The 23,905-nt window shown below is 39.0% G+C and overlaps 1 protein-coding gene across 3 annotated transcripts in view; it reads left to right on the top strand.

The window, feature by feature from the left end:
• LINGO2 (leucine rich repeat and Ig domain containing 2) overlaps window positions 1-22,529 on the top strand; it is a 785,688-nt gene extending 763,159 nt beyond the window's left edge. For all 3 annotated transcript variants that reach the window (XM_060762533.2, XM_060762531.2, XM_060762532.2), the window contains one exon: window positions 15,625-22,529. In XM_060762533.2, coding sequence (XP_060618516.2) covers window positions 15,661-17,481 — 1,821 coding nt within the window. In that variant the 5' untranslated portion in view covers window positions 15,625-15,660 and the 3' untranslated portion in view covers window positions 17,482-22,529. The remainder of the gene's footprint in view (window positions 1-15,624) is intronic.
• The last annotated feature ends 1,376 nt before the right edge of the window (window positions 22,530-23,905 follow it).

Genomic DNA, 23,905 nt, shown 5'->3' with positions numbered 1-23,905 from the left:
TTCGAGACCACATCTTCTCTTACGAACCCACATGATCTTGAAGGCCCTTCTTTTGCTTCCACCTCCATCACAGGCACGGTTGGTGGGGTGAGAGAAAGGGCCTTCTCGGTCACCGCCCCTTGGCCCTGGAACTCCCTCCCCAGGGAGATTAGGCTAGCACCCTCCCTATCCACTTTTTGCAAAGATCTAAAGATGTGGATGTTCTGTTGTGCATTTGACTAGACAATTCCCTTGATAACTGACCCCAGCTAGGATCTAAAATCTTGGCCACGCACTTTATTACTGCTGTATCCAAAGTTAGAATGACCCTGTTATATTGCTCTTATCCTTAATGCTGCTACATGGCCTATGCGCTTTACTCATTAGACCTGTCCTTTGAATTGTTATGCACCGGTCTGCCCACCCATATTGAGACTTGAACTATCCTATTGTTGTTGATTTTGATGTGTTTTATATTTTGTTATAATGTTGTTTACGTTGTTTTAAATTGATGCTATGCATTCTAATGTGCTACATTTTTAACTCTGTTGATTGGGCTTGGCCCCGTGTAACTGCCCTGAGTCCCTTCGGGGAGATGGAGGTGGAGTATAAAAATATTATTATTGTTATTATTATTGTTATTGTTGTTGTTATTATTATTATTATTATTATTATCATCATCAATTGTATAGTATACATGCATCAATTGTATAGTATATTATTATAGTATACATGCAAGGGAAGTTTCTTAAAAGAATGTCTGGTGGATCAGGACTGTGAGGATTTTGAAACAAGCAATGCGATTTCTCTTTCTTCCACTTTTAACGATAGTACTCAATGTATTTTCTCTCTTTTTGCATGAAATTTTGGTAATCTAGGCATGTTTAATTAAATTAATTTCTTTTTAATATATCTTATAACCTAGAGGTGGTAACAAGTGGTTCAGATTTTTTTCTCATCTTCTTTCCAAGCGTGGATATTAGGATGTATAATTTATTCCTCAGGGAGCTTCATGAGAATGCGGTGTTTGCTCAAAGAAATCTGGCAACCATCTGGGTATGAATATTTGAGGTGCTCTACCCTCAGCTGTGTAATTGTTTCTGAGAGAAGAAATTGTTCTCTGTTGAGGAAACTACATATGTTCCTATAGCTCTGCATCTCCATCTAGTATTTCATTTTATTGTATAATATGGATTGGGGAATGTGTTGCTCTCCAAATTTTGTTAAGCTTCGGTTCCCAGACAGAGCTTGGAAATGCCACTGTTTGAATTGCAACACCCAGAATTCTCCAGTCGGCTTGTGCTGAGAGATCCTGGCTGTTGCCATTTAAAAAGTAATGTTTTCAAGCTCTGCAGCCGGCATCCCTTGCCATCAGTTATTCTGGCAAGGGGCAATGGGAGCTGTAAGTCAATGATTTATGAATAGCCACACTTTCTTCAACTATGGAGCAGTCGAATGCTGAGCATACCATAACACGTTTTTAATAAGTTTTCTGAATTATACTCCTCATCTTGAGTTTCCAGTCTTTGGAGCAAAAGGAAAGAATCTCAGGACAATATCACTGCCTTGAGTAGTGTTGGTGGATGGGTATTTCCTGGTAGGTACATAACATGGCATGCTTTATGACAACACCAGTGTTCATTCCCTATGATATCTCTAGCCCTTGACCACTGTAACAACACCGTGGATTGGCCCTATGGACCTCATCATATGTGTCACTGGAATAGCCATGGATCATGTCAAATCTGGCACTGCCTGGCAGAGGACATGGAGAACCCATTGCCCCATGCCCTGATTTACCCCAGGTCACATCCCATGGGGGGAAGCATCTGCTGCCCTGTTTTCTTCTGTTGCTCTCTATGCAACACAGGAAGTGTCCTGTGTTGCCTCTCCCAAAGCATACACCACTTCCACTTTTAGTCTAGCCAAGGAGCCCCCTGGAAGTAGCTGTACCTCATGGGATGGGAGCCCACAATGTACAGCTACTAGAGAGCAACTGCTGAAATCAGCCCTGTCTGATAATGTCGTTGGTCTCAAGTTTGGGTTCTGAAAGCTTAGGGCATGGGATGGTACTGATCTAACAATTCTGATGTTAATATTCAAAACAAAAAAGGAGGGATAGTCTTTGGAGGACCGCCAAGGGCTGCATCCAAACCATTCACATAATGTAGTCCAAATGGAGATTCAGAACTGCTCTGTTTTCTTTTTACCAGTTTTGCATTTCAAAGAAAGCAAGAATAGATACCAGAAAAGGTCTGGAGAGCTTCTGGAAAGATCAAACAAACCTGTAAAGTAGTCATTTAAGAGAAGCTTTGTTCATTGTTCACCAGTGCAGTAACCTCCATGTTCAGTTTTGTGTTCAAAGACCATATAAATGAATAGAAATCTGATTTTCTTTTGTATTATTGCATGGGAAATGCATATAAGGTGAGACAATGAGAATGTGAACAAAAAGATAGTAAAAGGAGGTCTTTACTCTTAGGATAGTCTGTCTGTCAGAATATCTTTCTCTGCCAAATGAAGAAGGGGTAGCCAAATAGTCTTTGGCAAATATTCCAGAACAAATGTAATTGTAGCTGATAGTACTGTCATTGACCAAAGCAGTTATTGAGCTTCCAAATGATAGATTAAGAGTTATTTTACCAGCAGCCCGTAATATAGATAAGGACCAGAAGTCATGCTGCCCACCTCCCTACCCCATTTTGGAAACAATGTGTTGTTAGAACAAATTTTATCTGCAAACAGTGGTCAGTCATGGCTTATATATTAGTGGTGATGAGCACATTAGTGACATTGCTTCGTCATTCACATGAGATGGGGCAAAATCTAGATTATGCTCCTGTAGGGATCACCTCATGAGTAGAAGCGTACTTTCTCTTAAGACAAGTCACTAACATGAACAAAGTAGAAGCTGAGAAAGCCAGGATATCATCATCTCCTCCTTACATGCTAAAACAGGCATGGGCAAACTTTGGTCCTCCAGGTGTTTTGCACTTCAACTCTCAGAAACCCCAGCCAGCTTACCGGCTGTTGGAATTCTGGTAGTTGACGTCTGAAACACCTGGAAAGCCAAAGTTTTCCCATGCCTGTGCTAGAACATACATTTAGTAAAAGCACCAAATAGGGCTCCAGAGAGCAGAAATGCACTAAATGACTTTTTGACAGAATCAATGAGTAATTGTAGTCATTTTATCCCATTGCAAGAATGTCTATGAAAACCGCACAGTTTCACAATTTGGATATTATTCTGCACAAAATTTACATCAAGAAACAGCCTTTTCTGTGCATAAAATAATATTTCTACCCAAGAATATACCATGAGGTGGGCGAGAGACTTGAGTGCCCAATAGGGACATAGGGGTGCTGCTACCTGCCTCACTATCTGTAGGGAAATGCAGCTGTACAAAGGCTGGACAAAGCAGTTCAGCTTCCCAGCTTCCCATGAACATCCAAAGACCCAAAACATCATTAGAGGGTCTTATTAGATGGGTAAAATTGGTGGGTATGATTCTCCCTCTTCACTTGATGCACAGAGCCCACTGGCTCCCATCTTGTGATGTAGATCTACTTCTGGCAGGACTCCATGGTGCAAGAGAAGGGGAAGCATCATAAGCTGTCACTGCAGCAACACAGGAAGCTTGTGTTTAATGTTTTATTGTTTTAATTTGTTTTAGTGTACATATCTCTTTTTTATTGTCAGTTAACAGCATCAAATTGCTGCTGATTGTGAGACCACTCTGAGTCCCCTTCGAGGTTGAGAAGGGTGGGATATATAGTAAATAATAATAATAATAATAATAATAATAATAATAATAATAGGCAATGATAGGTAATAAATTTATTTATTTACTTTATTTATATACCACTTTTCTCAGCCCTCAGGCGACTCAAAGCGGTGAACAACATCAATACAAAACATCACGAGACAAGTGTAGGGCAATTTTAAAAAGCCGGGCAGCGGACGCTTCTCTTCATGGGATGGGGGTAGGGGAAAGCCCAGCAATGTGGGGAAGCAGGTTCCTCATGCCCCACGCTGGGCCCCACTGGATTTGCCGCAAAGCACAACAAATCCTACCATGAATGTGATGAGGTCCTGAGTACACTAGGAATGTTTAACTAGCCTCATTAAGGTTGACATTTCCTTTCTAACATTGGCTGAATGAGACTTGGGTTGTTTTTTTCTTCCTCATAAGTACTCTTAATTAATTCCTGAAGAAAGATGCCTTCATTAGAAAACATTTTTTTTGCAAATGCAATATGGTTTCATGAAAATACCTCTTCTTTTCCACTCGGTCTTCATGTGCCATGCTTTGTGTGTGTATGTGTGTGTGTGTGTGTGTGTGTAGGAGTCATATTCCACAAAAATTGGAGGGAATACTTCTATAAAGTCAGACTTGAGGAAATGTGAAAGTCAGACCCTTAAGTGACTTCCCATTAAACACTGAGGCATAGGGTGGACTAGTGAGTGATGACAGCCGATATAATTTAGGGTTCCTTCTCCTACTCAAGAGCTGGGGACATGGCTGAATCTGTTACCCCAATACTTCATCCCCATCATTATGCAACTGTATCAACCACTGATGTAAATGAAATCTTTTTGCAAGACTAAACAAGCTAAAAGCATTTTAGTAGTTCATTTCTTTGACCATGACTTTATGCAAGGACATAAACATCATGCTACCAATTTTATAACAGCTACATCACTTGATAAGTGCATTTCCAGTCTCATGAAGATCTTGGTGGGCCACACACCCTTTTCTATTCCCCTAGTTCCCACCCAAAATGGCAGAGTGCATCCCAGAAGGTTCTGGGTTCACAATTTTCCATTTTGCAGATCACACTTAGGGATAGATGTGAAGGGAGCTGGGGATCAGGAGGAGACAACGAGGGTCATTACATGATCCATGGGCTGCACTTTGTCCACCCTTAGCTACAGCAATTGTCCTCTACATAGATATCATTTTCAGAACCTTGACTTTTACAGGTTTAACTTTTGCAGGTTATGTGAGGCTTGGCCATCAATAACTAAATTTCATTTTTTAAAATTTTTAAAAAAGCGTCCTTCTATGAAAAATCACAGGTAATGTGCATAGTCTAGAAAATGAAATTAAAATTTGAAAAAGTTTAGTGTATCATAAAAGTATAAATGATATGTACTATACTTTTGTGTTAAATATTTTCAACAGTATGACACGTTAAGGTTTGAGGAAGCAAAGATATATTCAGGGTCCTTCAGCTTTTGAAAATGACTTGTGCCCCTAATCCTTATGAATGTTGAAGGCCAACTGTAAATTTTATTTATTTACAGTATTTGTATACTGCTTTTCTCACCCCAAGGGGGACTCAAAGCGGTTTCTGAGTGTTGGCTTTTAGCCTCCAGAAATGTCTCCTGTGAGAGGTACAGTTGGACCTGCATGTAGCATCTCATAGCCCATATTTGTTTTATTTTGCATTTAACTGAAAGGGTTTTATGGCATTTACTGCTCTTAGTGTGTGGAACTTTTATTATGTGTTCCTAGTTTTTATTGTTCCATATTGTTTGAAGCCTTGGGAGGATCTCACTTGGCTTTCTTGAGAACACCACAGTAAACCAAGAATGAGGTGACCCTCCGGACATTGGTTTGCAATTCCCATCATAGCATAAACACGGAGAGAGGATGAAAGTTACAATCCAGCAATGTCTGGAGGATTGTCCATTCCCCATCTTTGTGTGATGGGGAACAACTCTCAACTAACACACTTGATTATCAGATTTGCAGTACTCGGAATGAGTTTTTAGTGTTATCAAGCAGCATGGATACCTACAGTTGAGCTTTTCATATTACAGCAACTAAAATGAATGGTGCAGGGAATGGAGGTGAAACAGGGTGCTCGTCTTCCTCTGAGTCTGTTTACTTCTAGCTTCACCAATTAGATGGATGAGACAGGAAATGAATTCCCTGCACAGTAGAAGACACAGCAGTGCAGTTCCCAGGCTTCATTCCAAAAGTAATGATCAGAGTGACTGAAAGCGTCTTTGATCAGAATTCACAGGAAAGCCCAAATCACAGGGCATGATGGGTTTTCACTTGTAACTTAATTCCTAATGAAGTGAAATTTAGCTTGGTGAGTTTGTCACAGCTGGACATCCCCAGCAATTCTTTTACTTGCATGGCTTGCACTAGAAGAAAGGGGGAGGCCCTAAATGAATCTCAGCAGCCTGTCCATCCCAGACAGTGTTGCAATTGCCTCTTGCAGTCATAGAAAGTCGAGAGGCTTCATTCATGTTCCCAGAGTGGAGCAGAATGCCATCACATAGCCTGCCATAAGCAATCAGGCTCTGCTGGAGAGAAGACCAAGAGCAAAATTGGAAGGCTGTGCAGGTTAAGGTTGACACATGTTATCAAAGTTAGGAAAGGTAGGAGTGTGCGTGTCTGTGTGTATTTCTACTTTCTTCTGCGCATAATATTTTACACTGACAGGAGCTTCCCATTGTTTTCATTTTGGTATATTTTATACTGTTTATATGTGCATTATCAAAATGCAATAATCACAGAATGCATTCCAAGGATCTCAGAAATAGTCTTCAGTATGGCATGCCCAGTAAAAATTCCAACCCAAAACTTTGAGATCCTGTCAACTGTTTTCAGGATAATGCTAAATGGCTATCAGGAAAATAATACTTCTCTCTCTATCTTCATATCTCTCCCTTCCCATTCCCCCTTATAAATACTTATAAGGAGAAGCTTTACTATCATTGTGTCTATTTCACCTTTGGACTAATCAGACATCCCAGTGTAGGCTTTAATAACCTGTTCCTTATTCATCAGCAAACCTAGTAGTATAGAACTGTGTAATCAACACTGATGAAGCCTGAGAAAGGATATACAAACATGAACTATATAAAAGAGCGATCAAAAAGTGACCACTGACCTCTATTGGTTCAGTTTGCAATTAAGGGTAAAATATGATTTTTTGGGGGCCCCTGGTGGCACAGTAGGTTAAACCACTGAGCTGCTGAACTTGCTGAGTGGAAGGTTGGTGGTTCATAAATTTGTGGGAAGAACCGTAAGTTCATTGTCTGAAGGGTGAACCTTTAGGCCAGTTCATTCAAGGCAACTGTGTTAGTCGAGTTCTGGTGCCACTCTAACATTTGCTAAACAAATCCAGTGCTGGGTTGCTGTGAGTTTTCCGAACTATATGGCCATGTTCCAGAAGCATTCTCTCCTGATGTTTCACCCACATCTATGGCAGGCATCCTCAGAGGTGAGTGAAATGTCAGGAGAAAATACTTCTGGGGCATGGCCATACAGACCGGAAAGCTCACAGCAACCCAGTGATTCCGGCCATGAAAGCCTTTGACAACAAATGCAATGCTGTTCCGAGTTAGATTGGATTCTGTTTGTTTTGAAATAGAAAAAATAGAAAATCCTGGTCTGAAAAAGAAGATCTACAGGGAAGTAATAATTACTTCATGAAATTGGAAAACTTTAGTAGTCATTTCAATGTTTACATGGAAAGACTGTTCACTGAGGATTCTGATGAATGGAGAGAAGGAACAAAGCTGCTGAAACTGCCAAACTTCAGTGTAGCGGAAATTCTTCTAAAGGAATGGTTTGGTGATATCTTTCAGATATTATTTTTAAAAATAAATCTGTTATCTGTTTTGTTCAGTTTGCTTGCTTGCTTGTTCGAAAGGCCCCCGAGGGATCTGTTTTATCTTACTGTATTACCAAAACCAAAAAGCTTCGGAACCCAGATATTTGTTGATCATGAAAGAGAGTCTGCTTATCTGAGTCTTTATTTTCCTTTTATTATTTTCTTCCTTTCTTTTTTTAAAACTGCAGCTTTCTAGCCAGCACTTCTAATGGTGAAAATCATAGATATTGTACTTCAAGATTAACTAGAAGACCATACATTGTAAACCCTACTTTTGATGTTTTAATATAAGTTTTATTTTCTTTTAGTAAAAATATGACAACATGAGACTTCATGATATAGATGTTCAAAGGACTGCAAGGCTTGCAGATTAATAAATAAGATACATTTGTGTACTTTAAATGAGAACTATTGGGATGGTTTGGATGGGCATTTGATATCCTCATGTCCACAAGGGGAAGCATAATGGAATTTGGAGCCATTGCATTTGTGCTTCCTTTAGAAAAAGATTTCAGTTTGGTGTAAAAGAACGATCAAAAAGTGACCACTGACCTCTATTGGTTCAGTTTGCAATTAAGGGTAAAATATGTTTTTTGGGGCCCCTGGTAGCACAGTAGGTTAAACCGCTGAGCTGCTGAACTTGCTGACTGAAAGGTTGATGGTTCGAATCTAGGGAGTGGGGTGAGCTCCTCCTGTTAGGCCTAGTTCCTACCAACCTAGCAATTTGAAAACATTCAAATGTGAGTAGATCAATAGGTACCGCTTCTGTGGGAAGGTAACAGTACTCCATGCAGTCATGCTGGCTACATCACCTTGAAGGTGTCTATGGACAACACCAGCTCTTTGGCTTAGGAATGGAGATGAGCACCACCCCCCAAAGCTGGACACAAGTAGACTTAATGTCAGGGAATACTTTTACCTTTACTATAATTTTTGCCTCCTAGAGAAAGACATCAAATTTAGTTGAGTTAAAATACAACAGATAAGTGAATTAATTATCTCCCATTTTTAAAAGCATGCGGGAAGATGTAATTTTGAGTGGCAGCTCTACAGTTCTGAAGGCTGAAAAGATAAGCAAAGAAGCTGAGGTTTTAAGTTTAGAAATAGATCTTATTTAAGGAAAACTCCAGTAAAATTATTTGTATTATTGCAGGAGAGGCTGGACCGAATGGTCCTCGTGGTTTTTTCCAACTCTGTGCTTCTATGATGAAACAAACATATTCACAAGTAGTTTGAAGCTGATTCTAACAAGAAATTCAGCCCTTCTGAAACATTTTTAAAAACAATCACAGCATTTCAGAAGAGCAGGAATTCTTGTTTGATTCAGTTCCAGAAGTTGAAAGTGATGCTTATAGGTGGCTCAAGTATCTCAGGCATCCAATAGAGTTAGAAGAACAATAGCTTTATAAGCAAGCATCTTAGTATCCCTACAAATGTCCCAATCCTTGAATGCTCTCTGCTTCATTGGAAAAAATGCTGCACTCGCAGAACTCAGATGGTACCATCCACCTTTCCTATTTATGTAGACAAGAACTTGGTACAGCAACATAGCAAAGAGTAGTGTATACAATGATTTTAAAATGTTGATTAAAAGCTACGTTTAATGAGCTTTCATGTTCTTTGAGAAAATTACCAGACATTTCTGCAAGTAGTTGTTTCATCCTTCATAGTTAAATTAGGCATTTTTGAACTATACATAAAAAATCTGGAAATTAGAGTGAAAGAGAAAACATGTTGTTTCCTAAAACAGCACCATTATACAAGAATTCCCCTTATACTCCTACTGCTCTCCCTTGTTTAAATAATTTGCAGAAACTGAAATGGTAGGAAGGCTGAACATTGAGTCCTTTTTATTATGTTAGAAGGAAGAAGAAGAAGAAGAAGAAGAAGAAGAAGAAGAAGAAGAAGAAGAAGAAGAAGAAGATAAAAAACCTTTATTTGTATCCCGCCTCCATCTCTCTCAAAAAAAGACTCAGGGCGGCTAACAAGGCACTGCAAGTACAGTATAAACATCAACAGTACATGAGTATAAAACAATATCACATAAAAGTTATAAACAACACATAAAAAACTACATAATTTAAAAATACTTTCCATCAATGATTAAAACTAGCCGCCATCAATACACAACTAAAGTGCCAAAGTGTCGACCTAATATATTTCTTTTATTATTTATTTACTTTACTTATACCCTGCCCTTCTCACCCCGAAGGGGGACTCAGGTCGGCTTACAAACTATGGCAATAATTCAATGCCAGATTCAGATAATAACAATATCGATAGAACACAATATTATAAAACTGTAAAAAAACACATACATATCAATTAAAATAGTCTTTTAAATGATTAACACGTATTAAAACATTTCCAACATATCAAACTTATGTTGATTACAGGTCTTACAGGTCTCACAATCCAGTGGCTTAAACTGGATTTATCAAAACCCTGATAAATAATAGCTCAGCATCCTAAAAGCATTGTCACATACTGCCCACCCCCACCTAAAAGTAGTCCAATCCACCCCACACCTAATTGTCCTTAAGGAATGTCCAATTGGCTGATGAAAGATTCCCAAAAAGGCATCCAGCTGGTCCAGTCTATTTAGCCCACACCAGTCCATTTGGTCCAGGGGGACAAGTGGGGTGGCTTACTAATAAAAGTTCAAACACTGAGCAATGGTAAGTCACAGCATCTCCTCCAAGGGCAACAATGGCAATGGTGGTTGAACAAGCCAGCGGTGGGATGCAGCAGCCAAGGGGACGGCAGTTCAAACCTATCAGGCTTGAACACTGCAGCAGCGACACCAGAGGAGGCAATGATGGAAATGGCCCAACATTAGAGGCAGCCCAATGCGGACATTCACCAAAGGCTCACCTCTCAGCTGTTCTTACCAGTCTGTTCTTCAAGGTTTTAAAGTGGCCAGCAGCGTGGTGCAGAGTTGTAGAAGCTTCTCTCTCAGCTGTTTTTATCGGTCTGTGCTGCAAGGTTTTAAAGTAGCCAGCAGCATGGTGGTAAGTTGCAGAAGGCCCATTTCAGCCTACTCAAGGCCAAAAGTCTGTTTAAAAATCCATGATTATCACCTAGAATGGAAGCATTCAAGGGTAGGGGCAAATCTAATATCTTTGGGAGTGTATTCCAGAGCCGGGGAGCCACTACAGAGAAGGCCCTCTCTCTCATTCCCACAACCTCACTTGAGACAGTGGTGGGACTGAGAGAAGGGCTTCCCTTGCGAATCTCAAAGCCCGCACCGGTTCATAAAAAGATATGCGAAAGAGAGGAAAACTATAGGCCATTTTGGAACATTAGTAGTCCTTTTGGCTTGAAGCAGGCAGAATATATTGCACATATTAATATGTATTGTCCTTTGTATAATATACTGAAGTTTGTTAAGTAACATGGTAAAAGGTCTGTCCATGTTATAATCCGCTTTGTTGTTCAAGGAATGCTCCAATGGCAAAGACCATTTTTTTCTTTCCAAAGTAATTGATGATAGGAGAAAATTCATAGAAGTGATGCCTTATAAAGCAATTTCAAGGCTAAGTATAGTTGTTGTGTACCTTCATGCCATTTTTCTCCATATAATTTTTATTGCAAATATATGAGGAATAGGAAAGGGTACAAAAGAGGATATAGAAGAGGGACATTTTTAACATCTTACATCATTGTCTTCCTCCATTGTTATCTACTACAAAAAAGTTTCTATGGTGTTAAAAAAAGAAAAGAAAGAAAAAAACATTTCTTTTCTAATTTAAAACAGAAGGACAGAAAAGCGGATGTACAGTGTTTTGAAACAAAGGAGATAGAAAAGTTGAGAAATGGAAAATAACTCTAATTAACATTTCCTACCCTGTCTCTGCTGTCTTCTTCATAATCAAAAAATTGAATCTTTTTGTCATAAAACTTCTCATCTCTGGTAGATTAACTTTCCAGGATCCCTTGGATATCATTGGGAATCCTATTATTCTTGTCACTAACTTCTCTATTTTTTTCTTTTCTTATTATTCCTACATCCCTGTACTACTAATTTTCCCTTAATGCTATAGAAAACCCAATATTTTCATTTTCTTTTCTTCTTTTAAATAGTCAATAAAGGGCTGCCATCCTTCTTCAAATTTGGAAGGATCTGATGATTGTATAAGCCTAGTCAGTTTGTCCATCTCTGCCGTATCCAACATTATCTTCTCTTTATTTTAATATTGCTTACCAAGAGAGAGAAAAACACGCTGAAAGTTAAACGATCGAATATCTCTTGGGTAGAGTTATATTTTCAAAACCAACTCAAAACATGTAGAGGATTTTTCTTCTTCTCTTTTTCTGGATCAGTTATACATTCCTTTTGTTATTGTATTGCCAGTAGGCTTGTCATTTGGAGGAAAGTTAAATGTAATTAAATCTCCTACCTCAGTGGACTTCCTTGTGTTGTTTTTTGTTGTCTGTTTAGTTACTTTTCTGGAAATTCAGCTTTAATTGAAGCTTTGTTCCCAAAGCAACAGACTTGTTGGAATTTAAACACAGTGTAACTTGTTGGCTTTCCAGGATCCCCCTCCGACTGTATGTGTACCACACAAATTAGTACACTAAAGCCATTTCTAGGGGCGCAAGCTGGTGCACTGACTCCTCTATACCAAGGGAAGATTTCCTGCTGCTTAGCAGTTGGAGAAGCTGTCACAGGTGTCACTGGGCAACCAGTTCCCCATGCCTCAGGACGGGCAGTGCCAGAATTGCCACCATCTGTGGCAATTCTGGCAGCACATGTGAAGAGGTCCCTAGTCTCCAGCATCATAGTCCAACACTCAAACTACTACACTAGGCTAGCTCCCTAAATCTAGTTAAATCCCACTTAAAACATGCCACCAGTTTATTAGGAACTTTTGAAGCCAATAAATACATCGGTAAATCCATCTGATTCAGTAGATCAACTGTACGCTGGATTAGCAGTTGGGTTTAACCTTCAGAATTTTAAGTTCATTAATTTGATGTACAATATAATATACGTCAATGTACATTTTATTCATTTTAACTAAAGACTGAGAATGTTAAGTACATTTTATGAAGTTCCAGCCTCTACTTTTTGAGAGAATTATTTGAGATCGATATGTTCAAATGTTTTGAAATGATGACCGCATACAATAAGCAAGGTTAATATCTTTTTCAGTCCATGCAGACTGTACATTTTGTATAGATGATTCCCTAATCTCTGTGTCTGAACAGCTGTTGGACAAACAGAGAAGTGTCAAGTTTTATTTTCAATAAGATGGCTGGAACTTTAGGGAGGCAGAATTCATAAGGTTTTCTAGAGTCAATTGTGCATTACTGAAACAGGGTTTGATTTCCCATTTCACTATGCAGTGGGTTTCTGTGATCAGACAGAAAATCAAAATCTGGTCTCCAGAGTCATAATGCAGCACTCACGCCACTATACCCCTTCATATTAGTATAAGTGTAATAATAATAACCTTTCATGATGAAACCAATCAATTTCCCAAAGTGGTTCCCTCACTCTTTCCAGGGGTGAAGTCAACCCCGAATCAGTAGTGTGTAGTTAGGGATCCTAACTTAGGGTGCATGTGATTTGTTTAATGGAGAGGGTAATACTACTGGTAGATTTGATGGGAGAAATATACTAATAGAAGAATTTAGGCCCAAGAATATTCCCTGTACTACTGTGGGCATGAAGGTTTGAGGCATCAATGTTTCAAAGATCTTATTGAAAGAAACTGCCTCTAGAATATATGTAGAGTGTAAACAAACATTCCCCCCAAAACCATGCTACCACAAGTCCTCGTAATGACATAATCCATATTTGTGGTTTCATCACTTACATTTGACCAGGGTGAAATGGTCTTTCTAGAGTTTTCAAGGTCCTCTAGGTGATTTTATGATATACTACCCCAAGAAGTTATCATTCAGTTGCAGTAGAGCACCTAGTAAATTCCTAAAGAGGATACTTCTCTAGATGTATTCTCAACATCCACCAACTGAGCTCTATAATGTGCCGGGACCAAAAAGCATGTTATTTAATGGTATTGGGTCATATCCAGGGTTTCAGGTAATCGCAATCTAACTTTCCCCCCATGGATATGGGTGTCTTTCTGCATGCAGATGCTACTCATTTAAGGAAGATTCAATATAACAGTCAGTCTTTTGATTTTTCTTTTGATTTTAATCAGCTTATTGAGGCAATTAAAGAACATAAATATTTCCAGTTGTCATTGAGCACAGGAGTGTCTACTGCCTCCTGTGCCTTGAAATCTCCATCCAAGGCATCACAATATCTACCATAGTGTCTGAGGGCATAACTTGTGGGGGTGCAAACTCCTTCTTCCATCCACAGCCTGCTCTTCTGTGAAATTATATTCATATCTGCAGTGCACCCCTATACAGGTTGTATTATATAGGGAAAGGCAACTAAGAGGCTGATCAGCATTTGGAGAATTCTGAAAGGAAGTGAGGAAGAGGCAGGATCAGACAAGAGGGAAATTGCCAGGGAAGACATTAGAAAGAGGTCCTTCTTCCCTCTCCTTGGTGGTGGTGTAGACATGTAGGAAGAGACTCAGATTCCACCTTCTTGTTTATTAGACCTTGATCAAAGTCCACAAGTTTTGGCCATTTGCCATGTACAGCATTTTTTAACAGACATCCCCATAAAAACCCATGTTGAAGCAATGGTTTCCCAGGTAATTTACACATTTTTGCCCCAAGTGACATGTTTGTTCAAGGGCCAATGTAACATATGGCAGGCACAATGAGCTATGATTTCAAGAAGGAAAAGTGACCCGCTCTGATTTTCAGGAGATTGACTGTATTTGGAGGTGGAGGAGACCCTGGAATTCTCAATCAATGAAATACAAGCAGTTGGGACTGACCCCAACTATTGATCTTTAACATTGCTGATCTTCAATATTTTAGAATTTGTGGTTTAATCTTGGTGCATCCAAGTTAGATGTGAATTAAATGCTTTCTTATTGATCATATTATTTATTATTTTGCATGCAAAATAAACCTCTTCAATAAAAAGGCAGGATAAAGGCAATCAATTGTGTACAGTATAGTGAAGGGTAGAATATGCTATGTATCAGGAAGTGTGCAGTTCTTGTCACCTCTGAAATAATTTGCCAGGTAATTTAGGCAAGATTAATTCATAGTATCTGCTGTCTGTCTGCAATATGTTGATAATATTAATATGGATTTACCTGACAGTGAAAATAATTGTGGAAAAAGTCCCTATGAACATTAAAAAAACATAAAATAGAATATTGCTGTTAGCTATGGTCTGCAGAAAGTATATGCAGCTACGGCCTATAACTGTCTTTTAAAAATGAATTGCTGTAAAACTCGTATGGTTAGGGTTTTTTTAAGCACTGAAATATTTTAAATCATGTTGAAAGTATACACGGATCAAATCTAGATATCATCTTAATCAATGTGTTGCTCTGGCTAAATGACTGGCCAAAATGTTTACTTTTCACAGTATAATCAGCCCTCCATATTTGCTGGGATTAGGGACGGGAGACAAAAGACCCATTCAATTTTAATGTACTTTTATGGTATTTTATGTCTATTGGTATTATATAAATCTCAATAAATGTATTTTTGTAAATTATTATTTTTTTTACCTGAGAAAAGATCTTTTGAAGGAATTTCTAGCACAACTCTGTGGTCAACTTCTCCTTCTGCTGAAAACTGATCATAGAATTGTAGTGGAGGAACTAGAGATTTATAGAATCAAATCAGTGAATAATGTAATGGACAAAAGTCAAAACTGATAATGTGAAGGGCTCCCTGTATATTACAGAGTATATGGAAGAACTCAAGAGAACCAGTAAGTACATCATTGAAATTATTATATGTGAGAGAGAAAGAGAGAAGAATTGAGAAAAAGTGCAAGGGACAGATTTACTACAGTTGTTCTAACTAAAAATGTAGGGGTTTAACCTGTGAGTGAGACTCTTATTGAGCTGAGCTAACTCTCTACTATTCTTTCTTCTTCCTCCCCTCTCTTGGCAGGCCTGTGACGGAGAATTAGACAACATCAGTGGAGTCATGCTTCACACAGCCATATCATGCTGGCAGCCATTTCTAGGTCTGGCTGTGCTGCTAATTTTCATGGGCTCCACCATTGGCTGCCCTGCCCGCTGTGAATGCTCGGCACAGAACAAGTCTGTCAGCTGTCACCGGAGGCGCCTGATTGCCATCCCTGAGGGCATCCCCATTGAGACGAAAATCCTGGATCTTAGCAAGAACAGGCTGAAAAGTGTCAACCCAGAAGAGTTCACGGCTTTCCCGCTGCTCGAGGAGATAGATCTCAGTGACAATATTGTTGCCAATGTCGAGCCTGGAGCCTTTAATAATCTGTTTAACTTGCGCTCCTTGCGACTGAAAGGGAACCGTCTGAAGCTGGTCCCTTTGGGCGTTTTCACGGGTCTGTCAAACTTAACAAAGCTAGATATCAGTGAGAACAAGATTGTCATTCTGCTGGACTACATGTTCCAGGATCTACACAACCTCAAGTCTCTTGAGGTTGGGGATAATGATCTGGTTTACATCTCTCACAGGGCCTTCAGTGGACTTCTTAGCCTGGAGCAGCTCAGTCTGGAAAAATGCAATCTCACAGCTGTACCAACAGAAGCCCTCTCCCACCTTCACAACCTCATCAGCCTACATCTGAGACATCTCAACATTAACCATTTACCTCCATATGCCTTTAAGAAATTGTTCCACCTAAAAAAACTAGAAATAGACTACTGGCCAATGCTGGATATGATTCCTGCCAATAGCCTGTATGGTTTGAACCTCACTTATCTCTCCATCACTAATACCAACCTGTCCACCATACCTTATGCTGCTCTCAAGCACCTGGTTTACCTGACACACCTGAATCTCTCATACAATCCCATCAGCACAATTGAGTCAGGCATGCTCTCTGATGTGTTGCGCCTGCAGGAGCTTCATATTGTTGGAGCCCAACTGCGCGCTATTGAGCCCCATGCGTTCCAGGGGCTACGGTTCCTTCATGTGCTTAACGTGTCCCAAAACTTCTTGGAAACTATTGAAGAAAATGCATTCCATTCCACCAAAGCCCTGGAGGTCCTGTCAATAAACAACAACCCACTCGCTTGTGACTGTCGCTTGCTTTGGATATTACAAAGGCAGCCCACACTGCAGTTTGGTGGCCAGCAACCTCTGTGTGCTGGCCCAGATAGTGTGAAAGAGAGGTCATTCAAAGACTTCCACAGCACTGCCCTTTCCTTCTACTTCACTTGCAAGAAGCCCAGGATACGTGAGAAGAAACTGCAATATTTGGTGGTAGATGAAGGGCAGACAGTGCAACTTCTCTGCAATGCTGATGGTGATCCTCTGCCAACTATTGCCTGGCTGACACCACGACGGAGACTAGTTACCACAAAGTCTAACGGAAGAGCTACTGTGCTGGAAGATGGCACACTGGAAATCCGGTTTGCCCAAGACCAAGACAGTGGGCTCTATGTTTGTGTTGCCAGCAATGCCGCTGGGAATGACACCACATCAGCCACCCTCACTGTCAAGGGGTTTGTCTCAGATCGTTTTCTTTATGCTAACAGGACTCCTATGTACATGACGGATTCCAATGACACCAGTTCCAATGGGACCAACATCAATACATTTTCCCTGGACTTGAAGACAATACTGGTGTCGACAGCCATGGGCTGTTTCACATTCCTTGGGGTAGTTTTATTTTGTTTCTTACTACTTTTTGTGTGGAGCCGAGGGAAAGGCAAGCATAAAGCCAGCATTGACCTAGAGTACATTCCCCGCAAAAACAATGGTGCTGTGGTGGAAGGGGAGGTTCCAGGACCACGCAGGTTCAATATGAAAATGATTTGATGGCTGGGCTGCTAGCATTATTTATTTATTTATCTCCTCTCCTGTGGCATTCTAACCGGTTGAAGACGCTTGGCATGTAGGGATCGCCAGGCTGGAGGCAGCTTCCCTTGGGCTGCCTCAGTGTCAAAAATGGTACATGGAAACCAGAAAGACTCTCTGAGGTTGTACATTGAAGCCTCTTGTTTTGAGGCTGTGTGTGTGTTAGGGCTTTTTGCAGAGTTGGCATACAGTACTAATTGTTTGCATTGCAAATTTTTTGGCATTCTGGGGATCTCAGTAACGAATCGTCGGCTCATGCTCACAGACAATTGTTCCAAACATTTTCTACCGCTACAAAAAAAAAAAAGAAGGAAAAAAACCCTACAGTGTAGGATTTCATATTTAAAGCAAGAGAGAAAGAGAAAGAGAGAGACAACATACTCTGCAATGAAGTTTGTATCTATAGTTCTCATTTGCTAAAGCCTCGCATCATACATAACCACCTAGTTGGTTCAACATCACAAAGTTAATGTGTTACTGTTTTTTTAAAAAATATACATATTTACTGTGTACATTTTAAAGCAATACAAACGAGCAGTTTTGTTCCTTCCGTAATAACTGACCCAAGTGTGATGTAATTCTTTCCAGAAATACAGCCAAATTCCCAGATCAAACCTCTATAGCCATCAATGAGTGATGCTTTCTAGTGTCAGACCTTAAGTCAAAAAAGAAACTATTTAGGATGGTTAGAATTGGCAGTGTCCTGTTGTACTTCTCTTTGGATATGTACCTAATTTTAATATTGGATGGAATATTTTTTTAAAATATTTGGGATCATGCTGGATGAGATCTGTAAAAGAGTCCAGCTTCGTAATAATTGTTGACACAACAACTGGAAATCACACTTGGATGACAGTCCCTCGCCTCTTTCCTCCACCCGCATCCCTCCATTTTTAATTTCTAGTCCATTGTTAAAATGTTAATATGTACTGGGAGGAAGAACCAAGAAAATGTATTCTGCCATATTCCTAGGGGAAAGCTATCAGCTTTGTGTTTATAAAAGCAAATGAAACCATACAGAAGCCTTGCTGACAGGAGTAGATTTGTCCTGATGCCAATAACCCAGAGTTAGCCATGCATAATAGGATGATATATGCCACTCAACAAAACCTTCCACACTTGATAGCTTCCAAAAGGCCAAAGTACTGCCAAACTACAAGCCACTGTCAGTTTTGTATTTATAGTCTGTGTAAAACGATCCACATAATCCTTTGTTGCAGGGGTTTCCCTCATACAAATGATCCCTGGCAACATGACCCTGTGGAGAGAAAAAAAATACCTAGAGGTACCACTTAAAATTTCAATAATATAAGAGAACAAAAAAGGTTTCAGGAGGGAAACACAGCTTCTGCAAAAGTCAACCCTTCAATTGTGTTTGTGTGTGTGTGTGAGAGAGAGAGAGAGGGCATTTGTTGTCATGGTTTGGGTTATACCTCAAAATAATTGTGTAATAGTTGCATACTCCAGAACGAAAATGGCACTTTTTTGAGGGAAGCCATACCACCTAGTTTATAGTCCACTTTCATGGTTTCTGAACACTTGGATGGATCAAATACTATGCTCATGAGAAATAGCCGTGTTTGGTCTAATAATTGGGTCAAGGAAGATGATGGTCAAAGCCACTTCAGAACTGGGCATCCTATCAGCTAGGAAAATGGCATTTTGATCACACTGCCCCTAAAGGACTGCAGACATTTTGGAAACCAGTGTGACCAATGCAATTTGTGGTACACGGTCATGACAATTTCTCCTGGAAGTTGACCCTGAGGTCAAAAGGAAATAGTGGGGTGAGAAGGAATCACTGTGTGAGCTGGCTCTTAGAAAGATTTTTTAAGCCCTTGAAATGTCCATTTGGTTGTTGTTATAATTTCATGATAGCGTTGTTGTCATTTTAGTACTTTGCCTTTTCTAAGTATGGAAATGGATAATTCCTGAGAGTGGAAGGCTAGGAATAATATGTGTGGCCACATGTATGTATTTATGTTGTGGTTTTTCTTTTCAAGGTAATGCAAAAAAAAAGAGGGTTGAGATTCATGCCACAACGCACTGCACCATAACACTGATATGGAGAAATGGAAACATTAACCACAGTAGACTAGACCCTCTGTGACAATGGTAATTACCTGTCTGTTGACTCAGTATTTAACAATTGATTCAGTGGATTTACTCTAGCTAAAATTAACAATTAGGAATTAGGGAAATATGTTCTGATAGTTGTTGGCTATCCTGACATTGTAGCTGACAAGGACCCATTCATTTATTCCTTCCGATCTGTGACTGATGATTTTAAAATGATCCTGATGAACTATGAAGAACAATAATCATTGAACAAGCAATTCTTTTTCTTTGAGTGTGCATATATAGCGTTTGTAACATTAGCTTTGAGATAATCATTTTGTTAATTCTCTGTGTGCTCCAGAAATTAATTTATGGTTGCTATTAGTAGTAATAATTTTTGTTTCGTTTATTGTTCATGTTGTTAATTATTCTTTTTTAAAGAAACCACAGGTAATCTGAAAAGTGAACTCTCATTCCATGCAAAATTTCTTGGGCTACAAATCAGAATGGATTTCACTTCAAATGTGAAAAGGCGCCTTATCTCTGTTCTTTCATCACCGATTAGAGGGGGGGAAATAGAAGAATGTGTCCAAACTTGCCATTCTCTATGCCAAAAACTGAGAAAGTGTTGCCCTTAAAGACATAACCATGATGCTATTCAACCTCCAATAGGAATGGCACAACAAGAGGAATGGTCCTCCTTAAGTTTAAAGCAAACTGTGAAGTAATTTCTCCTCATTATATAAAAAAAACCACCATGAATTAGTACAAGACATTCATTGCATAGAATTCCCATGCTTCCTGCCTAGATATTGTATAATCGATTACTTTTTTTAAAAGAGAGAGAGAGATGAGATTTAAGATATTTCTATCAAATACATATATTGAGAGTCTATGATTGACTTTTAATTTAATATAATGAACATAGCAATCATGTTGCTTAGGGCTGAGATGTCAAAGCAGTTGTAAGGATTGCACATATATTTTTCATTGAATTCCATAGGAGTTTTCCTTAATCCAGAGGATTTAGAATGCAATACAGTAAAAATATAAACTGTGTTATTTATAGTTTTGTTTCCAAATGAATACAGAGGCATTTGGGCAAATTTGTCTTTGTATTAACAGAAGTCTAACAATATTTGCTTTCTTTTCAGATCAGAAGGCCTATAATATCAGCATAACATTACATTGATTATGTATATGTATTTGGATTGCTGTCGCTACATACCACCCTAATTATATTCATGACATTTTTAATGGCAGCTACTACCATTTCACACCCAGACATTCTGTTATGCTACTTGCCATGTATCTGTAGGTTTATGTGACAGCATAAAACTTTGTACAAGATCACAGGAAAAATAAATTTAATATAGGAAGTGGCTGTACCATTGGACTTCTCTCACGTGTACATTGTCTTTGAAATTCAAGAGCAGGGATTGGAAGTGAGGGTACAATAATTACTGGATATGCTCCTGTATAAGACTAAAAATATTAGTAAACAATTGACCCAAAAAATTGGGTTGACTTATTCACAGGTCAGTATAAGTACTTAACCTTAACTCACATGAAAAAGGCACCATCCCATTCTCTGATTAAAGCAGCAAAAGGCAAGAACCTGGTTTGTGTTCAGAGAACTTAAAAGAGGAACTGACACCTTCTACACTCTCCACTATAGTGCTACTTCTGTAATTTTTGAACACCTAGTTGGGAAAATGGTAGTGGTTGCAGTCAGGGTGGCTGGTCCTTCAGGAAGCACTGGTGTTTTCTCCTCTGAACATAATGAACCCTGTTTTATCAAAATCCATAATTTTGGCCACAAACAATGTGGTAAGATAATACTGAGCATGGAATCAGTGATAGTTCCACAGCTAACCATCCAGTAGAGAGGGAAGGAGGTCAGGGGAGGTAAGGAAGGTCAGAAAATAAGCCCACAGGCCCCACCAAAATGGTTTATGCATCCAAAGGATCTGGCTGTAGTGTGGGAAGAACACATTGTAGGTCTCTTTTCTCATCCAAACCAGAGCAGCAAATGGAGGTTTTGCAACTTCTTCAGGTCAAGGTTCCATAATAGCCCAAACCACCATGTTGTTTTGGCTCATGAGCTGGAAAATCCCACACTCTTCCTGTTTGGAGGTTTTCCCCTTCAGTTAGACCTCACACAATGAAACAGATTTCTCGTAAAATAAAATGATCAAGACAACAAATTGCTTGCAAGGTGTTTTTCTGTAACCTCCCTCAAGCCACCAAGAGAGGCGGGTAAGAATTATTATTATTATTATTATTATTATTATTATTATTATTATTATTAGACTTTGTATTTTATACATTATATGGTTCTCAAGTAGAAGACTGAGAGTAGATAAAGAAACCACAGGTAATCTAAAAAGTGAACTCTCATTCCATGCAACGTGCCCCCCCCCCCCAGAAATAAAGTTTTAATCTTCGTGAGCATTTTTTTTCTTCTCGAAGTTCTTTTATCTCCTTTCACTAATCTGTTAGGTTTTCATAACATTAGATGACCAAAAACCAACCAAACTTTCAAACGAGGACTATTTTAAAAAATAGTGCAACAAGATTTCTGCTCTCATATAAGCAAAATGAGTGAAATAATAGTTCAGTGGCGATGTGATGATTTATTTATTTATTTACTTATTTTATTTTTATCCTGCCTTTCTTCCAATATAGGGACTCATAACTCCTACTGTAATCTCCCTTCTTCCTCGTAATTATCCATTTGTCCGTTCTTTTTAACTATAATTGTGTACTGATACAGGCTGAGCTTCACTTAACCAAAATGCATGGGACCGGACATTTTTACAATTTTAGATTTTTTAAAAAAAATATGAATATCTGTATTTACATATGTGTGCCTAATAGGATATCTTGCAGATGGATGAAGACTAAGTCATTAATACACCCAATAAGGAATGTATAGTGATACATCTTTTTTTTAAAAACATTATGGTCATTCTGGTGTAATATTTATCTGCTCTATTTCTGTAGCACGCCATGAGGATTAAGATAATGTATACATTCCTTGTTTAATGTTCATTTGCTCAGCAATATAAATCCTGCATTCTTTACATTTTATTTATAAACAAAGTGTCTTGATTTGCCATGCAATATAACAACTTTGTCCATAGGTTCAGGTTTATTTCTCCCAGATATTTCAAGTGTATTATACTGCCTCATCCATCCATCCATTTATCAACTGTCATTAGCTGTTTAAACTCCTAAAATGCAATGAATGGTCTAGATGCTTTGTCTCTAAGTATGTTTTGTTTCAGGCAGGAGATGATTATGGTTTACCAATGTTTGAAACTCAGTGATGCCTTTTAGCCCTGTCAAGCAACCCCCCCCCCCCCCCCCCCAGAAATAAAGTGAAGGCAAGAAGATGGATGAAAGGGGTAAACAGTGAGCTAGGTCATTCTGGTCGTGATTAATAATTAAAGCTAAAGATCATTTGCTTGGAACAGTCCCATAAAATTCAGTGAGGCTTCTATGGGACTCTGTGCATACTTCTAATTAAGCATACATACACATACTGTATTCTAAATGTAAAGAGCCCCATATCTGCAAGTAATATGTTCCCTTCCAGACTTATCTTGAAACTAAGGCTAAGAATGAACACTATTAAATTACCTGACTTTTAGTCACAGCATAACCATAGAGTAATTTTGGAGTACCTAGATATTCCTATAAAAGTATCTTCTCTAGGAATTTGTTAGGTCCTCCAGTGCAAAATTCATGATAACTTTCAGGATAAGCACACCATAGAATTGACTAGAGCACCTAGCAGATTCCTAAAGAGACAATTTTTCTGTGATTACAGGGGTCCTAATGTATTTAAATACTATTTTAGGAGGAGAGGAAATCAGAAACTGCCAGATTTCCCTTGGAAAGAAGGTAACAACGTAAATATGCAAACTCGCTGGTTTGGCTTCTGAAAATGAGATGACATTATCAATATGCAAGTTTTTTAAAGTGAATGGAAGTCAGTGGAATGGGACAAATTATTCTCCATTGATCAGAAGGACTAATTTTGCCCATAGATTACAAAGCAACCAAGAGAACAAACTGTGAATAAGGAAATACTCCCAGTTGCAGTCACAGCACTGCTACAAATTTCTTAGGTTATCTTAAGTGAGCCACCACCATTACTGTAGAGTGGGCCCTTGTATCTACTGGGTCTTGGTGTCAGGACCCTCTATAGATACCAAAACCTGTAGATGCTGCCCCCATTGTATACAAGCTAAACCTGTCAAGGGATTTTATTTGAAGAATTTGTCCAGAGAGAGTTTGACCATTCCTTTCTCTGAAGCTG

This window comes from Anolis sagrei, chromosome 2 (assembly GCF_037176765.1).
Source record: "Anolis sagrei isolate rAnoSag1 chromosome 2, rAnoSag1.mat, whole genome shotgun sequence".
NCBI classification, from domain to species: Eukaryota; Metazoa; Chordata; class Lepidosauria; order Squamata; family Dactyloidae; genus Anolis; species Anolis sagrei.
Note: the sequence above shows the minus strand (reverse complement) of the source record. Positions and strands in the feature narration are given on the sequence as shown.